Source organism: Pleurodeles waltl, chromosome 11 (genome assembly GCF_031143425.1).
Source record: "Pleurodeles waltl isolate 20211129_DDA chromosome 11, aPleWal1.hap1.20221129, whole genome shotgun sequence".
Classification (NCBI taxonomy): Eukaryota; Metazoa; Chordata; class Amphibia; order Caudata; family Salamandridae; genus Pleurodeles; species Pleurodeles waltl.
This window is the reverse complement of record NC_090450.1, coordinates 27423701-27450794: the sequence shown is the minus strand read 5'-3', so window position 1 is coordinate 27450794 and position 27094 is coordinate 27423701. Positions and strand designations below refer to the sequence as shown.

The following is a 27094-nucleotide window of genomic DNA, read 5'->3' as shown; positions in this document are numbered from 1 at the left end:
AAGCAACAGGGCTTTGCAATAGAAATGAATCAATACATAAGGTAATAATTTACATAATCTGAAAAGGTTGATACATTAGAGTATAAGAGCAGATCACTAGACAAGGCACAATATTACATTGAGCAAAGATCATCTCAAGGGAGAAGACGCTTGTGGTGTCAATGTACCGGGAGGGTGTGATGGAGCCCCCACCAGTGAAATGAAGAAGCAGCTCTGAGGGAAGTGGTCTATAATTGTTACACCTCTTATCAAGCGACTTACTTCACCAGTTGTTTAATACAGGTTTAAATCTACTAGCACTGATGGGTGCTTAAGTGACCCACGAAATAAAATTATTGGGGGTTGCTGAGAACATGAATGCAGGAGGAAATGAGGTTATGATTTATAAAAAAGGGCTCTGAAAAGCAAAATTTTGTTGAGGACTAAACCATCAGAGAAGTAAACATGGCAGTTAAGCTTCTGAGCCTGTATGCACCTGGGTAGAAATACATCAAGTGTCACAATAGATCTCAAAACCCAAGCACATCTCATCAAAAAAACGATATTCTAAATTGTTTATTGCTCATGATTGTTCAAAATGCAGATCTGGGCAAAGAGAACATTTTTTTTATAAAAAAGGATGGTCCCTTTAAGCGCAGGTCAAGATCCAAGCATAGTCCATGGTTTGTCTAATCCAACCTCAACAAACACTTCTATGTAAGTTTGGTAAAAAAATATCAAAATGTACATTTCCTCGTGCTATGTACCCTTTTCCACATCTGTTCGGATTGATAATTTAAACCATCTTTTCAGCCAGAGACTATATCTCAATGTTTTAATAGTACTTTATTTCTGATATGCTTTTATGTATTTTCCCACTGTTTTCTTTTAAAAACAGAGATTTAAGTGGGCCGGGTCCTACCTGTGCTCAGCACCGGCAGTTGTAAAAAGCTGGTCCTGAGACGGGTCCCTATCGGGTGCTCCAATCCTGTCCTCACCCTCAGGGTGAAAGCAACATCTTAACTCCGCAGCAGTCCCACCCTTCACTGCCTTTGAAGCAACTTCAGAGAGACCCCTTATATTTATTTCACAGTCTCATAATTACAGAACTAAAGCATTTTCAATATTATATACAGTACAACAAAGCCATTGTTGTACTTGTTCATCTTATGCAACTAACAACCATTAACAAAGCCAATAGTCCTGGCTTGTTTTAGGTGTAATGCCAGTTGTTGTATTATACATCTGGATGCAATGACAGAAAGAAGCAGCAAAATACCACGTGGGCGGTAAATCATGCTAAGCACAGATTTTTTGTTTACCTGTTTTTAAGCCACGCATTAAATTATACAGGCCACGCCCGTAAGTTGTTTCGTTCCAGTTAAAGCCCTATGTAAAGACCTTTGCAGAGTGATGTGTGTTTAAGAAAAAAATAATAAACCAACTGAGACACCCCAGAGATGCCCCACCTATGGTAGGTATATTGTGATGGATCCTCGGAGTGCGGGTGTTTTGGCAATACTGCAACCAGAGACTCACTCAGGCGCCATACCTGAACTTCAGGGAGCAGTTCTGCCAGTCGAACGGGAAGTAGTTGACGTTGATGGGGCAAGTGCTGCGGAAGATGGCGGGAGGCAGCCAGTAGACGTAGCCAGAGTCGTACACCAGCACGTTGCAGTAGTACGCCACCTCAAAGAGTCCATCATTGCTGTGTGGAAAAAACAAAACAGTCAGTTATTCCTGGTGGATGTGAATACTTAAAAAAAAAACTTCTAGACAGCACCCCCTCAACAACCAGCTGAAGTTTCCAATTCGTAGACTTAAATCAGCGACAAATGTCAATCTTTCACAGTGCTGCGATGCAAAGATATTTGGAACTCCAAGCTAAATTACACTTTACCATTTGGTAATTCAGTCCCCTAGCAAATCAGCAATGTTTGAGGTTGTTTGTAGTAATCTGAAGCCCTAATGTTGCCATTTGTGGTGGCCCCAAAAGGCTGGGTCGAACTGTCAATTTAAGGTTTACCACCATCCCTGTTTAGGTTTCTCGTGCCATACAGCTCTTAGTTGTCTGCAGGCAAAAATCTCATGGTGACCATACTAAAGACACACAGTGGACTTACAGCCAAGTCCTTGTTTACCATTGGTTGGCTTAATTGCCACTTTCATTGGCTTGTTTCCTATGCAATGGCTTGCTTTCTTCTTTTTGAGCTTGGCCCTCCCCTGGGTCATACGCTCTATCCCATCCTTTTGATTAGATGACTTGTATTCTTCCGCTGCTCACATTCATGGAACTACTTTTTTTTTCTCGTAAAGTTCAGACATCTAAGTTGATTGAGATGCTCAACTCCTCGACCCCTTTCAAATGATTACACTAGTACTAACCATTTAGAGACCTAATTGTAGTTGGGTGCTAAGCTTCCAGAAGAGCTTGCTAACCTAAAACTCTGGAATATATGAACTATTAAATTCCAAATCAAATAGAAATATGTTTGCTAGGAACTGCATTAGTATTTATTATATAAAATCAGTCCAATATCATCACACACTTATAAACAAAACTATCAAGTGCAGCATGAAGACTGTACTTCTTCCCAGAACCTTCCAGCCAGGACATATTTCAGCAAATTGGATCTTTTGGGCTCTTAACTAGCTCAGGTGTGATGAGAGAGCAGCGCCAAGAAAACAACTTTGGATGGATGGCCTGGACAAATGGCAATGCCACATGCCTTGGAGAAATGTCTGAGCTAACACCCTACACATGCATCCTGTCTTTTGTGCTTTCAGCAAGGACTAAGGACTTGACATGTATAAATGGCAAGGTGACAATTTTACCCTCAAAAGGCTGACATAGTGATGTGGCCAAATGAAAGAAATTGCTCTCTGCAAGGATCAGTGCTCCCCAATAATTTGTAGTGCACATTGAATTTGCTTGGAGAATTGGAGATGCCATCTTTCCCCCAAGACTGGACAACAGCAAGCATTGGTTCATACAGTGTTTATCTTTTGATTCACTAACGTTCTGCGAATCGTTCTAGGATGAGGACCAGACCAGAGACAAGACCGAAGTCTGTCTTCCTTTAAGGGGTTGGAATCAAATCTCTAGGACTGCAGAAACAGGATCTATGCTGCTTGGTTTTGCAGAAAAGGAAGTAGGCTGCCTTGTGCTCTTAGAACTTGCCTTGCATTGCTAGGGATTTAGATGCCTTGCACCCATGGTGCTATGAGATGCTTGGCATTTCAAAGATCGATTGTGACCAGAGACATCACTCAAAGGCCGAGACTGGGCCAAAGTGAACACAGGAGTGGCTGTTTATTGAAATACTCGAAGGCAGAGGACCTTGAGTGGCCCAAAGAGAGGCACCCCATAAAGTGTAACCCATTACTGCTGTGAGCCACTGTACTTTGCATTACAAGGACAATCGTAATGCTACTTGAGATCCCGCCCGTGAGGTAGCATAACACTGTTGCGAGCCCGGCAACCAGGGAGGCAGATGTGAGCATGTGACCTTGTGCACGGAGTGCCACAAGCTGGCCCAGCATCTCAGTGAGCCGCTAGTCCCTCTGCACATGTGACCCTGCAAGGCACTCCATGTAATGGCCCATCATACCCATGAATCTTGTGGACCCAACACCTAGGACACCATCTTAAGAGTGACAAAATAAGTTGAAGAAAAGACACTGCCTCACCTTGCATGCATTCAAAAGGCTAGTGCAACTCAGAATGCAGTGTCCCTCCTCGTCAATGAACCACCTGTTTGGCTCTTTCATCATGAATGTATATGTTTGCACCACCAGATACCAACTTACACCACAATGGAGCATTGTCTGCTGAAAAAACACTGCCATTAAATGACTCCCCACCTCTGTCAGGCCCTGAACACAGCAGTGACTCTGTACCCATCTGGGGGTTGGGAACTCTGACAAGAGACTATTAGAGTTACCCTCACTAGTGCAACATGAAAAAGAGGTTGGTGTGCTTTGTTAATCTTAGATTACAGTTTTATAACTATAGGCCTGATTTCCCCATGAGACATCCAGAGGCAAAACAATGTGCAGGGCACAATGATCGTCTCTCGCTCACTCGCAGTCTCACTCATGCGGAGTTCCATGGAGACCTTCTGCTCTTACTTGTTCTCCAGGATGATCTTGGGCTGCCACACCATGTCTGCCGGGAGTCGGATGATATCAATGTTGTAGAACTCTGTCTTGTTCCAGGTTAACCTGGTGTCATACCAACCCTGGTGGAAGAAACACAAGAGCATTGACCACATGTTATCAAACTATGGCTGCAGGATGCAAAGACCGGAGAGACGGCCTATGCTCACACATCAACAAGCATGCTCTATAAAGTACTAAAGGTACATTATTTCTGGATTGATTTTTTGGCACCATGCTTTGTTGGATTTCCCATAGCATGGTGCACCCCACAGACTCACACATGAAACTGATTTGATCTTGGCCCCACTAAAAATGTGGGGCTCATGTCCCACAATCACGGGATCGTCTTTGCATTACAACGTTGATGCCAATGAGACAAACATGAGGGGCTTTCAGAAGTTCCTTTCAGGTGATTGCTATATGGTCAAAAGGAGATGCGTAATAGTCATTGTTTTATGTAAATGAATTTAGCTAAGGATGTGCTGGGATGCTTTTTTGCCCTGACGCCTTCCTTTATTTTAGCTCTGGTCGTCCATGAAGTTCTTAGTGACTGACAGCGCCAGCATCTCTCTCATTATCTGTCACTCAGAGCCTCTGGGTCACTAAATGTTCTTGACCCAGATGTCTGCATCTTACAGCAAATACCCAGACATTTTATCTTCTAGATACCACCTAAGGGGGTGAGAGCAGACCAAATGCTATGATTTGGTGAAGCGGACCAGGTAGCAATATCAAGATGCTGTCCCCGGCAATAGGAAGATGTGTTTATGTGCTACTTTCATGATTATTCTCTTACATGTTCAATCCACAAGTTGGTTGTAAGGGTCTCATCAGCTTCTTTCTGGAATGATCAATGAGAAGCAGAATTATTATTTGATAGCAATATAAAACAGTAAATGGCAAAACATGCACATGGTAGTGAGTCATGTGGGGACAGTTAAATGCTGTGTGGGGTTCACATGTTTTACAATGTACCTGTGAGCTCTGTGCTGATTTCTGAGACTTTAGCCAAGGATTCCTCTCTTGGCCTTTTATGTGTTTGATGTAACCCTAAGTGACAAAGAGAATGTCCAGACATGGGTCCCTTGCTCTGCACCAGAGGATCCTTCTGCACTTCATTGACGAGGTTTAACAAAGACAAAAATGGCCTGGCTGAAGTGTGAACGATCCGAACATTTAATATAATTACTAATATCTCTACTGGGGTATAGCTAACAATAGTGCAGCACGTGCAGTGACACCATGGCCCAATCATATGAGATCGCTGCTCTTCCCAAATAGGATATCTCTTTACTACCTAACAAGGAGATAAAGGGTCCATTTACCTTGGTTTCATTAAGCTATAGACACTTTTGTTGTGCCACTGTGTCTCTAAAACATGTAGTTGTTAGAAGTTCTGGATATTCCCTCTATTGCTTCCATCAAGCAAGCAATAGCACCTCATTGTGGTGCCTGCAATTTGTAATGACTGATCCACATACACTGCTGTCTATGCTATAGTGTATTGCTTCTATATTGTATATAGTAAAACTACTATGTTCCTCTACTGAGCCTAAAGAGAAAATAACCTAAAATGTCAGCAATTGAAAAGATGAAAGGGAATGAACTGAAAATGGAAAGGCTACGAGTGCCCTAAAAAATAAAGCTAGAGAATAATGAAGAAAAATAGTTGAAGGATGAAAAAAGAAATTTTCTAGAGAATGAACACATACAAGAATATGGTGAAAACTCACTCAACAAAGAGGAGAAACTAAAATAGACAAGAAAGCCACCCAATCCTGAGCATGAGGCTGGCACAAATCCCACTCTACATAGTATAGTCTACTATGCCTCCTGCGAAAGACAACTGGCGCGCTCTGCAGCAAAACGCAAAAACCAGAAGCACGCGGATTTGCTTGAACGCAGCCACACTGCTTTTCTAATCTACTTTAACACCACACTCAACAACTCACCACTTTCATTGTCTTCGTTTAATGGTCCTCTCATATAATTGTTTCAGTAAATTATGTGACACACAGCTCAGAAACACCCTCTTCTCTGCTCCCAGGTCTTCGACTTAAAAGGCGGTTTCCATTCCTATTCTTCACTCCAAGCTCCCAAGCTGCCACGACTTGGTGTAATGTTATCCTCCAACACAACACAAGGTACTACACTGGAGCTGGTCTCCACAATAGACCTCTAAGATGGGATGTTTCAGAGAGACAGTACCCTTGGTCTTCACACTAGTTTGCTTGGAAGGGGTGGCCTTACCAGTGAGATGAGGTTAGACAGCGTCAGGGCCAGATAGACCACCACGGCTTCATCCTTGCTCGTCACCGGCCGGAGCTCCTTGTTGTATCCCTTTTCATTGAATAGGTGATTGATTAGTTCCTCCTCTTGACTCCAGCAGACAATACCTAGAAAGCAGAATGTCAGCAGTGGTGAGATTGGGAGGCATAAGGGGTGTCAGAAGGTTGAGGATGTTTGGGAGTTCTGGGGCGAGGGTGGGCAATGTTACACAACTTAAACAACAATGTTGAAGACCTTCAGATCTAGTCGCCTGTGAGGTCTCTGTGTGATGAATAGAACAAGCATGAGGAGAGATGCTAAATTAAATAATGAGATGACTACATGCCACAGAATTTGAGTTGTGTTCTGGATACAGACTCTAGTCCCAGTGAGGGAGCTCTGGAGGTTGAGTCTCTGCTGCAACCCTTAGGCAGCAGCTCGGGAGTTCCTGTGCCAGCATGACCATCTCAAATTTAAGGTGTTGTGCTCAAACCATTATTACACATGTGGAGTCCTGCTAACATCACATTACACAAAGCAGAAGAGGCTGAATAATGGAGAAGCGACTTGGTATTGCCAGATGACACAGTGTACAATTGGCTTTAATATTACACACTGACCAAATTTACCAAAGGAGGCTTTCAATATCTGATAGAAGGGATTTTTAAGAAGAAAAAATAATTACTTTATCTATACATTTATCAAATGTACATCTGGAAGTCATGATTGTCCTGCTCACAAAATGCCTGTGCTCTGGACCTCAGTCATGCTGCCTCCTAGAGCATCTTCAAAGTGTTGTTTAAGCACTTACACTTTCAGCTAGAAGATTACCACCGGTCCTGATGCCATCACCAAACACAGGAAGCACATTAAAGTAGACAGATCACTCTTGAGTGATACATACATTACTTCCTCAACCCCTTTTCTCATACCAATACTTACTACTATGAGGTGTCCCACCTCTACTCAGGCACAATGTGACCTAGCCAGAACCAATCAGAAGGTTCAAAGAAAAAATCCCTCCTCCCTAACTGCCAAACACCTCCCACCAAACTGGTGATAAAGAGGCATACAGCCCAGGAAACATCCTGTACGCCCCCCCAGCACAGAAGAAACATGAGGAGTCAGGCTGTGATCCCTGAAAAAAGAGGAGGGTGGGACATAAGTATTTGTACAAGAAAAAGGGAATTTTGAGTAATGAAGATTACCGGTAAGTAATTTAATCATTCCATGTGGTGAGTTGGCAGCTAGTCTGCAGTAAAAACATGGGTTAAAATTACTTTGTACTTTTCCGCAGTACAGACCTGAGTGTGACAAGGGAACAAAGGAGGCCATGTTTAGTTTTGGTCAGTTTCAATAACTGCTCCTTTGTCTCGGCCCACTACATTTTGAATTAGTGTCAGCCACACACATTGAAACAATGACCTCTTCCGCCTGAGTAAGTGTAAACTACATAAAAACAGGTTTGTTTTTTCTTGCATCAAACAAAACAGCTGGCCTGATATTGGGCATGTCTGTGTTTTCCATCTAGGTGCACCAGGAGTTGGTGCAACCTAGAGTAATGCCAGAAAATGTATAAGGCATGTAGATACTACTTCTCGGATCTAATATTACTCAGCACGCAAATCGATGAAAAAAAAGTCTCCAAATTATGTGGTAATACTCTGAGTGCATCATAAATCGCACATTGAGTATGCTTTGGCTACAATTGAATCTAAATTTAAAAAAGAGGATTGAAAAATAAAGAATGGATGATGATTCACATTTTTTTACTATTTCTTATCTTTTTCATACATGGATAAATGTTGGACACTACTCACTATGTGATTGATGAGGTAGTAATGTTGGTGGCTTGTCCCCCAATAGTTGTGTGCCTTTTTCATTTTGAGTGATTACATATTATGCGATGGCAATAGGTGCTAGTGATAGGTGGGGTTGTCTGTGCTGCCTATCACCGACTGTGAACCATTTCATGTAAGTACCAGCAGGGGCCGCCGCAAATCTCAAGGGGACAGGAGGGAAGGAGGGGACAGAGTCGGAGGGGGGGGGGGAAACTTACCTTATCGCCCTCTCCGTTTCTTGCCACCTCGTGCTCCTCTTCCCCCCATCTGGTTTCCCAGCATTCACTGGGATGCCATTCCTGGCGATGCTTACATGGTAAACATAGCATGTAAGCAGCATTGGGATTGGTATGAGCGGCAGAGACTGCCGCTCACACACAAGCCTGGGGTCTGTGCTGTTTCTCCCAGGCTGGAGAAACCTAAGTGCGCATGTGTGTTTAGCTGGCCTCAGACGGCCAGCCAAACACACATGCGCACTTAGTGCACTCTCCCCTCCTCCTGCCTCCTACCTCCCTTGGCTTAGTCCCGCCCCTCCCTGTTGAGATAATTTTTCATCTCTTGGCTCTTGACCAGGGGGGCGACGCTCCTTCCCCTTAGTGCAGGAGCCGCCCTGGTAGGTACTACTGCAGATAAGGAAAGGCAGATACCTCCAAAACCTTTTACTTGTTATTAGCACCCAGCAGTGTCAAAGATGGCACTGGCTGCGGTCCCAGCTGACCTAGAAGGCTGTTTTGCAGGTATGATGGGTCAGGATGTGTCCAGACGTGGCTCCTTGGCTTCCTTGACACCAGCGGAATCAGAGAATGAGCAGTCAGGACCTGTCTCATCAGACGTGGTGCGACAGGGGGTACGAGATCATATAAAATGCACATTTATCACAATTTAAACAGATCAATGTGAAATCAGATGGATTATTTAAAAAAAAAAATATGGGCCACCTTTATAGTTTTTTTGAGGAGAAGGAACACCAGTAACTGGTGCTCATGGTGTCCCGTCAAATCTGCAAACATCCCGCTCTAGAGGAGGAGGAACCATCTGGGTTACAGGAAGCGGAGGATCAGCTGGCTCTGCTGATGGTGACCCTTGACCCAGCGGTCCCTCTGCCACAGGACCGCTCCGTCACAGTGACGGAAGTCTTGCACTATTAAGAGAGGGGCCACCATCACCAGTGGCATAACGAAACTTGAGGGCTCACCCCTGCAAAATACCTGGAGAGGGGCCTTCCCCCCTGGACCCAGTGTACTGTGCTGAGGGGGTCACTTGGAGCTCTGCACCCCCTCCCCACTCCACCGCCGCACCGCGGGTGCTGCGGGAGCATTTGTTACGCCAAATGCGTAACAAATGCTAATTTTAATTGACGGTATCTGAAATACGAGGGACGTAGGAAACAGACAGGGAAAATGTTACATGACCGCTATCTGCAGAGAAATAACACTGCATGTCAGGCTGTTTACTTTTTGTTGAGAGAATATAACTTCTCTTCCCATAAAAGTACAAGGCAGTGAAGGCGGCTCCCAATATCCAGGCGGGCGGGCTCTAAGGTACACGGATTGTCCGTCACCAGAGTGGTAGAAGTCATGACGTATGCCCTCCTGGCAAACCAGTGAGTTGTCCATCATCGTCCAACTAAGGCCTTAAGTATTTACACACACATTGAAAACCAGACGCCTCTAGCACAAGTTTGAAATATTATCAAAGGTAAAGAATATTTGTCCTAGGGTTAGGATTTACAAAACCTAAACAGCTCGATCATAATGGACTTGTTAACTTGCAGAACACCCTTTGCCTAGATTCAGGAAAGGCAAGCTTAGCAGCCTGTAAGGAGCTGTCTGTGCAAGGCCTGCAGCTGAGTTCTACAAACCTGAATGTGCAGAAGCTTAATCGTGGCTATTTCAGGACCATAGACAGCTCCTGGCGATGACGCTGGCACATTGTGAATCCATTGGCACAGAGAGCCCTGAGCAGCTGGTGCAAAACAAATGGGGCTGGGCCCTTGTAAAGCAAGGACCGCTGGACCTCTAGCACAGAAAGCAAAATATATCTATGTCTCCTATGCTGAGTCATTTCATACATATGGAGGGCACCATGTGGTTGAATACATCGTATCAGGTGAGGAAATCCCAACATAACTCAAGGAAAAAAAAAAAAAAATTTAAATGCATTCAGACAAAAAAAAAATGTTTCGAGCTATATGCATGAACACATTAGCAAACGTTACCATCAGGTCCACAGTGTTCATTATGCCTTTAATCTTTTTAGCTCGAGTTAATATTGGTGCAAGACTAACCTCCACCAGTGAAAGTAGCGACCATGATTGCTTAATTTATCAGATAAAAAACAGAAGGATTAAAATGAAAAAAAGTCTTTGTTTTTTGTACAAGTAACAATCCCATGGTGCAAATTGTTCCTCATGCATACTATTGCGAGCTTAGGGTACCAGTCTAATAATATGCAAATCAGTTGGGGCTGCAAGTTACCAGGGCTCTAGGAACCCACTTTAAATGTGTCTTATCAAGGAAATAGACTGCCTCCAAATTTATTGAGGCCAAACTACAAGTATTTCCGTATGGTTAGACGGCCATATGTTATTTATTATGAAACGTTTTTAATTGGTCCAGGTTTCCTTGGTCCTTTGTGTCAACATGTTTCGGCTCCTTGAAGTGAAGGGTCTTCTCGAGACATGAGCTTCTTTTCAGTATTTATAGAAAATATCAGTAACCAGTGCCAAAGCTTGCAGTGGGTTGAACGCCTGGAATGTGTAAACAAATGGATTTAATGAAAGGCACTTGTCTTGATTCATTTAAATTGGATTTAAAAATAGAGTTAACAAAAGATTTAGGTCGATTCATAAGTGGTTGGGAAAAACCTACAGCACAGTGGCATTACATGGGTGAATGTTGGGTCCATAGGACGGGTGTCTAAATGTCCCACTGACCACTGTACCTGCTAGGCTGTGAGCATGGTCCACATGGGATCACTATGGATTTGAACTTTCTAGTCATTTAAGGTTTATAGACTCTGGATACAATGTCTGGAAATAAATGACATGAAAGTCCGAGTGGTACACAGTGAACTGCGGGGGACATTTTCTGAATAACCTAGAATACTTGTAACATTTTTGAGGATACACTCTTTCCCATCGTGCTCCATTACCATCAGAGGCAAAACTATAAAGAGTGCTCCGGGTGCAGTTGCACCAGTCCCTGCACGTGAGAGTAAATCAACACCCTAATTATGGCTCCGTTTACATACTGATTCAGGGTTAAGAACAGGAGGGACTTGCTTTTACGCCCTTCGACTCCCTTGCTACAATACTGAATAGCAAGTACATTCAACACTTTCTGAATTCTGCCAGAAATTAGCAAGTTTGTTGTCATAAGGTACTGCATATTGTTCCTTACTAGAGCAAATGTATCTCTTTCCACCTGACCTGCTGGAGTTTGTAGAGTTGTGAATGCCTAGGAAAAGCGTTGTTACTTACGCAGGTCTGCAGGCGGTGGTAGTTCCGTAGTTATGGGAACAGAATGTCCAGCGATACTTCCAGACTCCTACGTGCCCCCATAACCCTCTGGTGAAACTGATTCAGAAGAACATGGCCGCAGGGACATCGTACAGAAGGTGTTTATTCTCTTTGATCAGGCAGTGGCGGTTAGTGCAGTGACGCCCGCTTCGCCTCGGCGGAAGAGCGTCGCCCCCCCCTCACCAGCAGCAACCACTGCAAATCCTTTCACAAAGAAAGGATAATAAACCATGTTTATTATCCTTTCCTTGTGAAAGGAGTGGGGCCTTGTGGGATGACCAGAACGCGGGGAGTGCACTGTGCACTCCCCTCAGAGCGCATGTGTGTTTGGCCGGCTGTCTCGGGCAGGCCAAACACACATGCGCAGTAGGCTCTGGGCTGTAGAGAGCCTGCACAGGCTCCCAGTCTGCCTGGGAGCGCCCTGGCTGGGCGCTCCCAGCCAATCCTGACGCTGCTCTGAGCAGCATCAGGATTGGTGCAGGCCAGGCTGGGAGCCTGTTCCTGCAGCGATGTCGAGGGAGAGGAGCAGCGCGTCGCGGCAACGGAGGATTTTTTTTTTTTTTTAAATTAATTCCCCCCATTTCCCCCTCCGCATGCGCCACCCCGCCCCCAGTTACACCCACAAGCCGCGACTGTGTTACTGACATTTGAAAGTGGTGGGCGAGGCAGCAGATCTCGGGGTTCACGGTTAAGGGCAGTCTCACATGTCTGCCACATCAAATTAATTTACCTCTATGAGTCGGAAAAACGTACTTTGTTGAAATAAATTAAAACAAAAGTACTTACCGACGTCGGTGTGCAGGGAAGACCCAGAGACAGGGGACGCCAGGACCACCATCTACTGTTCTCAGAAACCATGGAGCCTCTGAGCCTGACTTGAAAGTGAAGAGCAAACAAACCTAACCAATCACGGAGCAGTTTGCTTGCAGTTTACAGCGTGAATGTAGCTCCATGATTGGTCTGAGCAGGCTAACACAGCGCACCTTTTCCATCTAGGAGCCTGTGTCTGCAGTCCGCCTGGCTGTTACACATCTAATATTGATGCGGCTGAAGTCGGCATTTCAATTCCACATGTGCACTTTATGTTTACGCAAGTTATTTCTGCTGACAATCAGCAGCAGATATGGCCCCAACCCCCTGCCCCTGAGAGACACACAGCGCAATTCAAATGGTCATATCCATTGACCATTTTATAAAATGTACGTTCTCTTGAGCTGCTGCGTTTGCAGCAGGAGACGCTCCTCCGCATTAAAGGAGGAACCGCCACTGTGATCAGGTGTGGAGGACTAGGAGTGTCAAACCACGCAGTCCACAGTTGTAAACAAGCATGGGTGGAAGATTTCCAACTTGGTGTGGCAAAGGGGTGTCACAGGCCAGGTAATAAACAGTGCACTAGAAACATAATTTTATATTTATCCAGTGGTTCCCTCTAGACCATGTGTTTCCAACCAGACACCTTCAGAGTAGCTCACAACCTTGAGTTCCTTTTTAAATAAGCAAAGCACAGGGTCCCATTTTTCTTTTAAATTTAAGGGAAGGCTGTGTTATTTTACATTATCATTAGACTGCAAATTGCAGGGCCTGATAAAGAGAAGTGCTCAGTCAGATTCATTGGTTAAGATGGGGCACAGGGGTGAAGAACTGAAGTATTTAATTCTTAAATAAAAGTCCTTGTCAACTCTATATTAAAATGTGAGAACCAAATTAAGTTTCTGAATGCTTTTCAATGGGAGAAATTTAAAATGAAAAATGTTACCTTGATGATCAACTCTTCATTTTAATTTTCTCCACTTTCAAAGTGTCACATTTACATGCAGCAGGCCTTTTGATCCCGGTGGCCTGTAGACACTGTGCCATATTTCTAACTGAAAAATAGTCATTATTGAATGGAAAAAAATTTAACTGAAGAAACCTTTTTCTATGAAACATTAAGTTTTTGATTTCTTTATCCAATTTTATTTAAGTCAATTATGCCCCAATGTTTTATGAAGCATGTTTCTTCACTTAAAATCCCTCCAATTTAAACCAATGTATTTTTCTGTTATAAATATGGTGCCATGTCTACAGGCCACTGACAGCAAGATGCCTAGTGTTTGTAAATGTGACACTTGGAAATGGGAGAACATTTAAATGATGAGTTTTATATACTCCATATAAACAAAGTTAACTTCTCAGTTTAATTTTCTCAACACTGTGTCATATTTATAAGTAAAAAAACAGCCATTGTTTTAAGTGGGAGAAATTTTAAGTGCAAAAAAGGTTCCATATTCTGAACATGTTTGCAGAACATTTTTCCTCCACTTTAAATTTCTCCCACTTAAAAAAATAATTGTATGTTTGTGTTATATGCGTAACGGTGTCCCATATGGTGAAAGGTATGTCCTGTGCCACAGGTACATATGACACAGTCTCTCAGTCACCTGCATACATATATCCCAATTATATGCACGCATGCTCATACATCCCTAAGGTTCATGCTCTCACTGACACAAATGGCAGCACTGTCGTAGTTCCCGAGCCAAACTATTTTGTTCAGAACGTAGTGTCTGGCTCTAGGGACATTAGGCTTAAAGTCAATTAAGCTGGGGTTGGGGGCATCTGGTAACAATGCACGAGTTGCTTGGCCCTCAGCAGTGCACAATTATTTTCACTGATCACAAGTAGCTCTCGCCACAGAAAAGGTTGAAGAACCCCCACTCCAGACTTCTGCCTGAGATGTCACCAGACATTTGCAACACTAGAGGGGAGACCTCTGGGTCTTCCAAAGGTTTAGGCAAGTGGATCAAGAGGCTCATGGTTTGTGAGAGTGGTCTAGCACCTAGAGAGTGAAGAATAACTGAGAGTGAGTGGAGGGTGAGTGGAGATTATGGAGTGGTGTGAGTGGAGTAGAGGATCTTGTGTGAGTGGGTAATGAGTGGAATGTGTGGCTAGGCTGAGTGGACACTGAGTAAAGGTGGAGTGTGGGTTGAGTGATTCCGAAAGTGGTGTACAGATACTGGTCGTGAGAACGTTAAAGTGAGAATGTGAGGAGCTGAGTATTGAGTATTAGTGAGCGAGACTCTGAGTGAAAGGAGTGAAGAGAATGTGAGACATATGACTGTAAGTGAGAAAGGAGTGAAAGAGAGGAATAAAAGAAAGTTGCGAGGGGGTGAGAGGATCCTGAGTGGGATCCAGGCTGGTCCTGTTGGATGATGGATGGACCCAAGGTACTCCATGCATGCCATGCATGCCTTGTATTCCGGCTGCCCTTTAACTACTGTCCACCCCAGTGATCCATTACTGAGGCTAACTGCTGGAGTGTCGCCATGGTTGTGAACAGCAGGGGTCTGAGGCATCCCTACCACGCAGGATGGTCCTGCACGTGAGGTTTCCTTTCCTCAAAATGGATTACCTATGAGTGCCCACTAATATTATAAGGCCTACCCTAGGTCAATATCTAAACCTGCAGAGTCCCCTCTGTGCCAGGCTACTTGTGCACAGTTATTGGAATGCATATGACAGTAGTCTCACACACACAGCCTTCGCACGTATGCACATTTGCGCACACACACTGTTGTGCATATGTGTTCATGTGCAACCAGCCAAGTTCCCCCTACCCTTGATGAGTCACAACAGCCTTATTTTAAAAGGCAGACACTGAAGTTAAACACACGCAGTCTGTTTACCATGTGATTACAGTGGGTGAGATCCAGTTCTGGGGCTCACAGCAAAAAGTCCAAAAACGTGATCAAAAAAGTGAAAAATCTGGGTGGATTAAATGGGCATAAGACTTTCCGCTACATGGGTCAAATATCCTGGGACTATCATGATGGATCTCCAAACCTCACTGCCTTGGTCTTACTAATGATAAGCTTAAAGATGCCACTTTGACCACATGTCCGAAGGAAAGGTCTTCAAGACAGATATCACAGAGGGACCATCCGTGCCAAGGTTTACGTTTATATGTGTGTCATCTGTTTTTGTGAAGAATCATCAGCCACAATGGGATATCAGCTCATCCGAGTGGCTTGTACAAATATTAACCAGGATCTCTGTGGCACTCTACAAGGTGTTTCTGACAAGCCAGCTTTTAGATGTGTGTGTGCATTCTGGTTGTTCAAGGATTTTTTAATGTCCTACAGACTCACTGAGTGACCCTACAGTTGTGTATACATGTGCAGTGAGAGACAACAGTTGGACCTACTTCAAGCGCCTGGATACCAGGGCGGGTGACAAGCCACGCTCTACAAGTAACTGATTGATTTTCTATGACCCACCTTAAGCAGGGTCAGCATTGGGCATGGCCGCCTTGATTTAGAGGGGAGTATAATGAACTGACCTACCTAACTTTTATTGCAGGTCACCAGCACCTGTTCATTTTCTCTATAAATCTTCTCATTCTCTAATTCTGACCTGAGAACCCAAAAAGGCCCCACACTAAGCGCATAAGTAAGGAGGAAGGCTAGGAGGCAGGTAAGTTCAGTGGCTGTGAGGGTCACAGAGTGAAAACCTTGCAAATTTCTCATCTCCAGCCAGCAACATTGCCCCTTTTCCCCTCCAGGCTCGTTCCACGACATCAACTGATGGAGTTACTGGTTACAGCGAGAACAGGAGCAGCAATGGGTATTGTACACATGACTGAAGGACATTTATGACATACACAGTTACCCTCATTAGGGTGTGGGGGGGCTGGTGTCCTGGCACTTTGTAAACATAGCGGTTTCAAACAGTGCCTTATTTGTAAATAAAACGTGCCGGTGCCCAAAGCCCTCCTCTTAAACACGCGGTTGCTGCAATTAAATGTGTGAACAGGGAATACTGAGGCAGCGCAATCCTGAAGCCATCTTGGGCCTCTTCAGTCCATTTAAAGCCACACCCTGCCCCTTCAGCTCACTCTTGCAGGTTTCTGCTTTCTCCCATTATGACACTTTAACATTTTTCTCTTCTTCTGTCTTTCCCATAGATGTCTTTTGCTTACAGTAAATGCTTGGGGCAGGAAAATAACTGCTGGTCCTCAAAAATAAGTGCTGATGCTCCTCACTGGAAACAACAAGCACAAATTAAGCACTGGGCTCAAAATACGAAAGTGTCAGTGTCAGACAGCAAAGCAAGATTTTCTCGTTCCCCAGAAAGTGCACTTCAGAAGCATCACTATTATGTTGTGTCATAGTAAAGGGTTTTGTATACAGCACTTACAAAAGGGAGCATCATGAAAGGGGGACCACAGACAAAGATTAAGAGGAGGGTGGTATTTGGAGTGCACCTAATTTGGTTTAAGATAGGATGCAATTTAAGCAAGGACCTTGTTGATTTTAAATTCAAGGCCAGCTTTGGCATGCACTAGCTAGGCCTAGGGTCAGGGCACCAATGTTCAGAGAGATGCACTGAGATGTCTTCATTAAGTTCAGGAAACATTAGCATACATGTCATTCGGCTCAAGCGATTCATTTTAAAGTGATTTTAATAGTTTTAATAAGCTGCAGGCGCAGTTTTTAGCACCCGATCACCCACGTTCCTTAACCGCCATCTCTCTCACACCCTTGTGCCACACATCAACACTTCTACTGAACCCCACTCAACAACCAGTGGGATGGAGCTAAGCAGTTCTTAATTTGAGCCAGTGGTTTTCGGTACTCGGCACCGGCAATTATGACTGTCTGCCACATGGTGGCACTGTTAGTCTAAATGAGAGACAAGTACAACAACAGTTGTTTATTAATTCAATATACATTAGAAATGACTCATATCTGCCACCATAGCCATTCTTATAGCTTTGGGCACCTGGAATAGTGGGAATTGTCACACTTGTAAGAGTGTGATGGTTAGTAGTGGGGTTGGTGCTGTCATTGGCAGGCTGGCAGGAGCAATAGGTAGTCCATGCTTCAGTGGCATCCCGACCAGGGCTTAGGCACTTCATTTTTTACATCAGTTGTTTGTTGTGTCCAGAGGCCAGTCGCTGCTCACACGTAACCAGCCAGGGGCTGACCTGGGAACACAGAAGGTGTCCCCTGCTCCCTCATGTTATCGACCAGTAGCAGCAGGTGCCAAACTTCTTTCTGCCCAGCGCCGAAGGCGCTATCCGGGCAAGGACCGGCTCTGATCTTAAATACATGCCATCCATCACAAGTAACATGGATCTAAATGTTTAGCATATGTCATAGCTGCTTGCACAACTTTTAAACGCACCAAACAGTTGAAGTAACCGTGACATAATCTGCCTCCCACTCACCAAGTGGCGCAGAGTGGCCAAACATTTTATAGGAATAAACTTCCATGTGGAGACTTTGTACCGCACCCGTGAGATATCCAGCAAGAATATAGTGATAGAAACTACTAGCGCCCCCTGGTGGATATATTGTACAGTACATAAACTAACAGTCACACCCCTTACATTACAGGCAACAAACGGCGATTTATGTAGCACCCAAGAGTGCTCCAAATTTTGGCCTGCAACATATGGGGATAAAGTGCATGCCCAGGATCACACCGCTAGATGAAGTATGGAGGCCACGATTATAACGGAATAAAGGACATATTATTTAATAGTAGGGCTTATTCGGTTTGTAACTGGAACTGACTTTGATCCGAATTAGAAAGAAATAGCCTTTACCCAAACTCACTAAGATTAAGTAGGGCTTGGAATTTAGATTTTAATACTTTAAGTACTTGGTCACATATTCTTTGTTTTACCTCTCTTAGTGAAAAGTAAACATCACCACAATCTGTTACAGATTGTAATATCCCAGAGGTTTGTAGCAAGGATTGTCACCTCAGAGACTGACGTGGACAACCCAAAAAAAAGAACTTCTGTCTCGACAGATCAGGGCAGTGGATACTTTTCTGGAAGAGCCTGGCAGAAAAAGAATAAACCAAACATCAAACGTACGTAGAAATACGTAAAAAGCGTGCCCAGGAATAAACGTCACACCGGAAATCGTGGATATGTTTATAGTGAGAGCTTGTGTAAACACCTCACAAAGTGTCGTATGTGTCAGTGGTGTCTTCTACACGTTCCGTTATTTTACTGTTATGTCGGGAGGCCCGCCCCCTGTCACGTTTGGAGCTTGTGACCTTTAGTGACCCATGCAAAAAAAAAGAATACCAACTACACAACTACACAAAGATGCAATACGTGATGTTGCTGGGCGAATTCCAATGCACTGCTACTGTAACTACAAGGTTTTTTTTTCTTTCTTTTTTATGCGCCTCAACGTCCATCGTTTCCATCAGCCCCTGGCACTTTCTGCAAGCAGCAAGTGCATTAGTCTACAGAGCTACATAACTAGTGAGTTTCCAAGGTCCTTGAGTGATGTGCTGCTCCAGGCCTGGTGTTTTCCTTTGAATTCTGGGAATTGTAGTCCTGGTTTATAATGGAATAAATAAAACTACAACAAATGATTCAAAAGAAAAACCTGGACTGGAGCGACGCATCACGCATGGACCTGGGAAACCTGGCAGGGCTGGGACTATCTCATCTATTGAAGGATGCTTCATTCCGCTCAATCTGGGGCAAAGGTGACATGGCACATACTTCACATGTAACCATGTTCCATATGTGAGTGCGTGATCCAGTACAGATTTTCTTTTTCTTTGCATTCTGGTGCCACTACGGATCAAATCTACAAGTAACAGAGTGTAAACAAAACTGGACTGGATCCATTAAGAGAGCATGGAACTGGACAACATGAGAGCTCTGCCACCACAGGACGTATATTATCATCCGGTGGTGCTGGTTTCAAAGCCCTAAGGAAAAATAAAGCATTTTGTTGCCTGCATCCTCCCCTGGTGCCAAACTGCGGTAGCTCTTTGCTGCACATACACTGACCCGCTGAGCTACGTTCTCCCATCACACCATACATTTTAAAGACCGGGGTTCCTTGCACCCAGGCAGGGCACTCTTTGCTCCCCGCCGTCCCTACCTGTCACACAGCAGGCCCAGAGCAGGCCGAGATGGAGCACCGCCTTCCCCATGCCGCCGAGGCCCGGCCCGGGTGAGTCTCACGTGAGGCGCCGGCTCTGGAATGAGGCCACACTCCTTCACTTCCTCGCTCCCTCCTTCCGTCCTTCGGCTCCACAAGGCAGTGAGCCAGGGCTCCGGGGACGGACAGGGACAGGTGCCCGGGAAGAGGCGAGGAGACCCCAGGACAGGTGGAGGCCTGGGACGGAAATAGACGTGGCTGCCAGGCACAGACACGGGTAGAATGTCATTCATCCGCCCCTGGGCATGTGAAGGAGCCTGGCCTTCAGCACTGGGCATGGCGAGGAGGGGAAAGGACCACTTTTCTTTTGTTCTGGAACAGGACGAGGCCTGTCCCTTTCTTTGGCACAGTACACAGTGCGCCTAGGCCGCAGTACAGTCCTACCTTCTATTATATGTATTGATTTCAGAGGGGAGCCCTCCTGGCACTACAGTAGTGCTTAATTTGAGCTGGTAGTTTCAGGTGCGGGGCGCCGGCACTTACGCCGGCACATATTTCTGGCTTAATCATTCACTGCGAGCAAAAGACACATATAGGAAAAGCGGAGGAAAAGAAAAACGAAAAAGCGTCACAAAGGGAGAAAGTAGAACGCTGCGAGAGTGAGTTGAAGGGGCATGCTTGGCTTTATATGGATTGAAAAGGCCCGAGATGGCTTCAGGATTACCTCATAATTCCATGTTTCCACATTTAACTGCAGCAGCCGCGTGTTTAAGAGGAGGGGCTTTGGGCACCAGCACATTTTTATTTACAAATTAAGCACTGTAGAAAAGCATGCAAAATCAGCAAAAGTTGGTATTTTTTCTTTTCAAAAACTAAGAAGAGAGCACTTCAAAAGTGTTTTAGAGGTGTCTAAACTATTTCTAAATTATTGTTAAAGTATGCAGACGCAGAATTACCATAGTTAAAATAAAATAGACAATATTTAACAAAATATTATGCACGCTGCCGCTCCTGTTCCTCATACAGCACGGGTACTCAGAAACATTTCCAAGAGGCTAAAAAGTTTGGTCTGTGATGGGTCCGAGTGCCGCATTGATGCAAGGGGGGTGGCTATCGCATGGGGGGCCTGAGAGTATTGTCTGTAAGGTACGTGAAGTGAAGGATATACTTCTAGTGGCTGAATTGAACAATGTGAAACCAGAAAACCTGGGATTATCCCGGCTTCCCCCCTTTTCCAAATAGTGTGATCCTGGGCAATTATGTAATTTAACTTTCCCTCCTTTTTCTTCACTATCACATACAAGAGGACCTCAAAATACATGATGTCATGGTGTGCACTGTACAAACCCTGCTCTTGTGTTTGATTTAATAGACTATAATGTTGTTCATGTGTGATAGGAACCCAGTCCACCCAAAAAGTACACATAACTGAATTGCGTCTTTAATTTATTATTGGTGTTGTTGTCACGGTAGGGCGAAGAATTCATGTTTCTAAATTAATGTTTGAAAACTATCACTTTTAAATGAATACTTCTCAACGCACTGATGTGATAAATTGTAGTAAGGTGAAAAGGTTCTGTATGTTAACTAAATACACTTTTTGAAGAGACTTTCATATTTTTACACCTTTGCTGTAAGATGTCTTTAATAATGAAGGTGCTTCTAAAGTCAAGAGCAGAACTCTCTAGTTACTTCCTTTCTTTAACACCAATTAATCTTGAAATGTCATTGTTAGTGCTGAGTTGAGTAACCAGCTGCCCAGTGTTCCTGTTGCCCAGGGGGGTGCATGTAAAGATCATGGGTGCTGCATGTGGCTCGCGGGCCGTACTTATGTATCTATGTCTTAGAGTCTGAAAATGTGAGCAAGCTAAGCCAGTATTTTTCTTCTGAGAAATGTGGTAACTCCAGGAGTGCATTAAATACATGGCCAATATCTTTATTATATCTGGAATGATGCTGTGTTCTTTCCAACCATCAATGACCAATGATTTTCTGTTTTATTGTAGTTCACATTCTGAACTGAATTGGAAATATGTCAATATGTTTGCAATGTTGACAGTGATGGAAAATGAAACAGAAAGATGTAAGGGACGTGCTTCCCAGTCATCTGGGGAAGCCATGAGCCCGGTTATACTGTGAACAATTCATCCACTGCTTAATATTCAACTTGTTTACTCGTACGCAAAAAGAAAAGGAAAAAACAACGCTGTGTTGTTTGACTCAAGAGCTAAATTAGTAAATTGTGATAAATGCACCCAATCTGCGAAAGTCATGTTTCACTTGGCAAATGTATATGAGAGTATCAATGAAACATTTCTGCATACAAGTTAGGCAATCTGAGTGGAATTCATTATCAAACTCAGCACAAAAGAGAATTAAAAACATTACCAAAAAAAGAAGAGTTTATTGGCCCCACGGAGCATAACTTCAGGATACAAACAGTCAGCGAGATAGCCATGCAGAGGGCATCTGCTGCCTGGCAAAGCACATTTATTTAATGCATCTAACCTGCATTTTCAGAGGAAATGGTTTAAGGAATAAAATAATTTTTATACCTGATGTACCCACATGTAGCACGTACTTGACTTATATTGTAGGAGTACGGGGGGCGGAATTATTGCCTTTCCAATGTTTCATTGGGACTGGCAGACAGTGGGCAGTGCCCCAGATTCTGGATTACTTTATGAAAGGGTTGGATGCACCCTCTAGGGCCTTGGGTCTAGTCAGAGGTAGGCAGCTGGCCTGACACAGGCATTTATCACCCCACCCACCTACACATAGTGTATTAAAAATACAAGGTGTAACCATGGTCCCTTTGAGTCCCTTTCTTGGGGTCCAAGGGCAGTCAGAGGTTACTGGGCATCTATTGTAACGACCAATGTAATTTGCTACTGGGTTATTGGGCCAAAAATATAATTGTACTGAAAATGGATGATCAACGCCTCCCCTGTAGTAATTAACTGTGAAACAGTAATGGGATGGATCAGCCAAGATTTACCCAAGAAGATGGGGTAGACTGAGAAACTCGGGATACTGTTATTACATGATAGATTCTAACATGTAACAAGGTCAAGTCCAGTCAGCTCTGTAGTGAGAGAATGACTGTAAATAGATATGAGGATTACGAATTTATGCGTACAATTAGGATATGCAGTCTAAAGCATAAGTATTATGTACCATCTTGGTATGACATCTGGCCCTATGGATTTAAAGCTCCTAAAATCTAAAAATCAGATTAGCACTGAACAATTATGGGCTATGCTAATCTGGGGGGCAAGGTTTGAGGACCTGCTCTGAAGCGCTCAGGCACTGAAAATCAGCAGCTGTTTCAGCAAAAGATACGCATCATAAAACATCAATGTATACTTCAATGTCTAAAGTAGCATTTATGGGTGTTTTGCAGCTGTAATTTGGTTTTGATGAGGGTTTTAGTATGTGCTTCGAAATGTGGCCAATGCACAGACTGTGCAAACAGAACCCACCACACAAAGAAGGAAGTGCCCACCCTTTGCTTAGCAATAAAAATAATGTATTTGGGGTTTCTGGCAGAGCCTAATTTTTGCCTGTGTTTGCTGGTGCTCAGCACTGGTACTTGATTACAAATACCGGTACTTTATTATGACGTTCCACCGCAAGGTGGCGCTGTCAGATTTTTCTTTTTTATACCCATTAAATAGTTTCACAGTTTGATATACTTAAAAAAACATAATGAACTAGCGTATCTAGACTATTCTTACAAATTGAAGTGGCTAGTGTGATAGTGGTACGTTCTGGAACTGGCATTTGGCAGACCCAACATGGGTAGTGGGTGCAATGAGCCCTTTTGGCTTCCTAAGGAATAAGTTGTACCCCGGCTATTACTTTTTTTTAACAAATTCACCCTTGCTTCCTGGCAATGTAGTGATGGTGACCAAGCATCCTATCACCAAGCCTGGTACTGTGGGCACAGTCATCTGAAACCAAAGTCAGTTACTCTCTGGGGACAGTGGCTGGTAGGAGTTCACTCGAACCACTGGTGGCAGGTTCCTGGAGGCCCCTCTGTTGGGGCCCTATCCTCAACCGAGGGCAGACGATGGCGAGGAATTGCTCTAATTGATTGATACATTGGTTGTTAGTGAGTGAGTTCTATGGGTCACCGATGCAGGGCAACCAAGCTAGTCTGGTGGGTTTAGGGCACTGAGGTGGGACCCATTTTGCTGCTCATAGGCATAGTTGCCAAGTTGCCCAGGTCCATGTGTGATGTGCCGCTCCAGTTCAGGTTTTTATCTTTGAATTGTGGGGCTTATAGTCCTCTTTTGAACTGCAATAAACAATAGTACAAGTCCCAGAATTCCACGAAAAAACATCTGGACTGCAGCAGCACATCACAAATGGATCTGCACTGGATAATCCATGCTCTTGTCCTCGGCCTACACCCATTACTTGTGTGTGTGTGTGTGTGTGTGTGTCACTAAGGCTGGTTGAGATGTACAGAGTCACTGTGGGTTTCCCTGAACAAAAGTGTATGTTACCTGCTCTAAATTACCTGTTCCTTCATTAATAATCACAGCACGCCCGACACCCACAAACCACGTGCTGTCTCACGGGTTAGGTCTTTTTCTACCTTGGTCCTGCAGACACTTTCCATGTAGGTAATTTTAGATAGTACCTCCTCTTTGGGTGTCATCTGGGAACTCATTACACAAGGACCAACCTGCATGGGAGTCAAAATAAGAGGGGGGTGGGGTCAAGAATGGACCCTGCAGAGGTTGCCAAGATATCTTGAGAGTCCCAAGCTGTTCAGTTGTCGACATGCAAATAATTTCTAGCACTAACATAAAGGAAAATATCTATATAATACATGACTGTCCACTAGTGGGTATATCACAGCATGCAATTGGACAGAAACTTCAGGCTTTGAAGAGATTGTAATTACTCCAAAGAAGTTTGAGAACTTCAAGAATTTTGCATAGTGAGAAAATTGTGAAATTTCACAAAATTGTGCATTATGCAATTTCTCTTTTTCATTTTCTTTTTAGCCGAGCACGCATTTTCCATTTAAAGTTTTGTGAGATACCAGAGTGAGACTGAGCTGAATAGATAATGTCTTACAGAGAGACATTTTCAAATTGAACCAGTCTCCTGCCAGTGTCGCACTTGATCTTTTTCGTGCGATGAATGTGTTCTGGTAACAAAAAAGTGATGCGAGGTACTGTCAAATCAGATTTCACTATAACAGCATCATTTATTGAATTTGTCAAGGAATGGAGAAAATGTCTTGAGAAGAGAGACTCTCCTCTTTCCAATGGTTCCACTTTGCCATGGATTCCCTTTAAGGGATCACAGCTATGATTGAGATCACTGAGCGCGGGTCCTGCTCCATGAAATGGGGCCGGCACCAGAGGGGAAGCCTATTTTACCCACAGGACTGTTATTGTGTCACTCACATTTTTCTTCCACTCACCAGAGCATACAACATTAGGCACACAGGTCAACCCACTTCACCCATTGGTCTGTCATGGTGTCATTCACAATTTGATTCCACCCACCACAGCATACAGCATGGGGCCATGAGCCAGGCCACATCAGCCATAAGCAAGAAATTGAGTCATTCACATTTTTCTTCCACCCACAATAGCATTCTGCCTTGGGCAATGTGTCAACTTACAGCAGCCATTGGCTACCTTCACTGGGTTTAAAGACATTCTGCCTTTTCACTAGGAGCACATCCTCACACAAAGTAGTTCCACTTAGTGTCAGATACTAATATAGTAATGTGTGCTTTTTGAGAAAAAAAAAAAATTGTACTTTGCCTCATTGTGTGTTGCTGCCAGGTGAGGTCATACTTGTCTTCTTTTTTCCCTTTTAGCTTCTTTGGAAAAGTTCTTCACATCACAGAGTTGCAAAAGCTAAGTTGTTTCGAATTTCTGTTTATTGAACCAATTCTTTTTTTAGGTCCGAGTTCTTCAGTATACTCACACTTGTACAAATTCAGCTCATATCAGACACCATTCCTTTCTATGAGTAACTCTGACTTTTACCCAGGCTATAGTATTAGAGGAAAAACGTTTTACACAGTGAACAGATATGTCTCGTTGGATGACTGCTGCCCAGGCTCTAACTCAAATAATGGGTGAGAGCCCTGAGACATGTTCTTATACTGAGACAACATCTGTGGGAGGAGATCAAAGACCAGATTCTGGAAGTGATTTTTCAGATTGTGGAATTCCATCCAATACCGATGTCCTTTTAGTGATTCTGATAAACATGGCCACAGCAGTGGAGATGCTACTTTGCAAGCACAGTCTGTGCAGCTAAGATACAGTGTCAGTGTTGTTCAATCTGGAGTGTAGGCAGGGACTGCACCTAGCCTGGTACAGTGCTCACTTGGCAGTGCTCCACCCACTTCATCCACAAACTCCCCCATTTACTGTTGGTGTTAGATGTAAAGTCATTACTGCACTTTAAAAAAAAAAAAAAAAAAAAAAAACTACCTCCAAGTTTTTCTTGATGAAGGAAAAATGTCTTTTTTAATATTAACTCCCTCCAAGTGTTTCTGGAAGATGTGGATGTTGGCTGACAGTGTGTGTTGCTGATGGCTGGGTGTACCTGTGGCTGTTAGCTTGCTACATATGTGGCATTTAGCTGGCAGTACATATATATTGGTTTGCCGGAGGTATGTCCATGTCAATTGGCCACACACTGGGTGAGTGGTGTGTGAAAGCTGTTTCAGTCCTGGCGGCTCATAAATGTGATGGGCCCATGAAAAACATTTAGCAGATGTCAGCACCGTGTTGTGTTGGGACCACTGGTTTGGTGAATCCCTTTGTATGTGGTGCATGAAAGGCATGTGCATGGACAATAACATGGTTGGTGCACTGATCTGGCCTTAATGCTCACAAGTCGTGAGCCCGGGTTCAGTAGTCTAATAGTCACATAGTTTTATTAACAGAGGTTTTAGAGTTTTGATTTATGTGAGATCTTTTTGTAAATAACATTCATTCTTTGAACCTTGTACCACTGATTGTGCTAAATCCCATAGACTTCAGTCTGTACTTGAGTAGTGGATGGGGTACAATAGTATTTAGGATGGCTCCATGGAAATGTAAATTCCGTTCTATTAAGCCTGATACATGATTTCCCTTATACAGGTAAATTGCAAATGTCATTAACATTAACATGAGATATTAAAGGCACTTAACTTACTACTTGCTCAAGGGTGTATGGGTTGTGTCAAGCATACGTTTTGTATCAGAGGTGTACTCTTCTTGCAAAAAAACAAAAACGAAGACATTGTCTAATACTTTTCACACTTTGAATGTCTGCTGTTCAGTGCAGCACATTTGCAAAGCTGGAATTGCAGAGACTTTGAAACCAGGCACCATTGTTATGCCTCCCTCAAGAAGGCACAGTTTTTTCGTGCAAATCCCTGTCTACAAATGATAGAT

The 27094-nt window shown here is 43.8% G+C and overlaps 1 protein-coding gene across 1 annotated transcript in view; it reads right to left on the bottom strand.

Annotated features, from left to right (window-relative positions):
• Nucleotides 1-19851, bottom strand: part of LOC138265283 (acetylcholine receptor subunit delta-like) — a 39599-nt gene extending 19748 nt beyond the window's left edge. The window contains exons 1-5 of the mRNA XM_069212882.1: nucleotides 19668-19851; nucleotides 6391-6536; nucleotides 4937-4981; nucleotides 4111-4220; nucleotides 1532-1687 (exon numbers count right to left, since the gene is read on the bottom strand). Coding sequence (XP_069068983.1) covers nucleotides 1532-1687; nucleotides 4111-4220; nucleotides 4937-4981; nucleotides 6391-6536; nucleotides 19668-19719 — 509 coding nt within the window. The 5' untranslated portion in view covers nucleotides 19720-19851. The remainder of the gene's footprint in view (nucleotides 1-1531; nucleotides 1688-4110; nucleotides 4221-4936; nucleotides 4982-6390; nucleotides 6537-19667) is intronic.
• Nucleotides 19852-27094: the final 7243 nt, after the last annotated feature.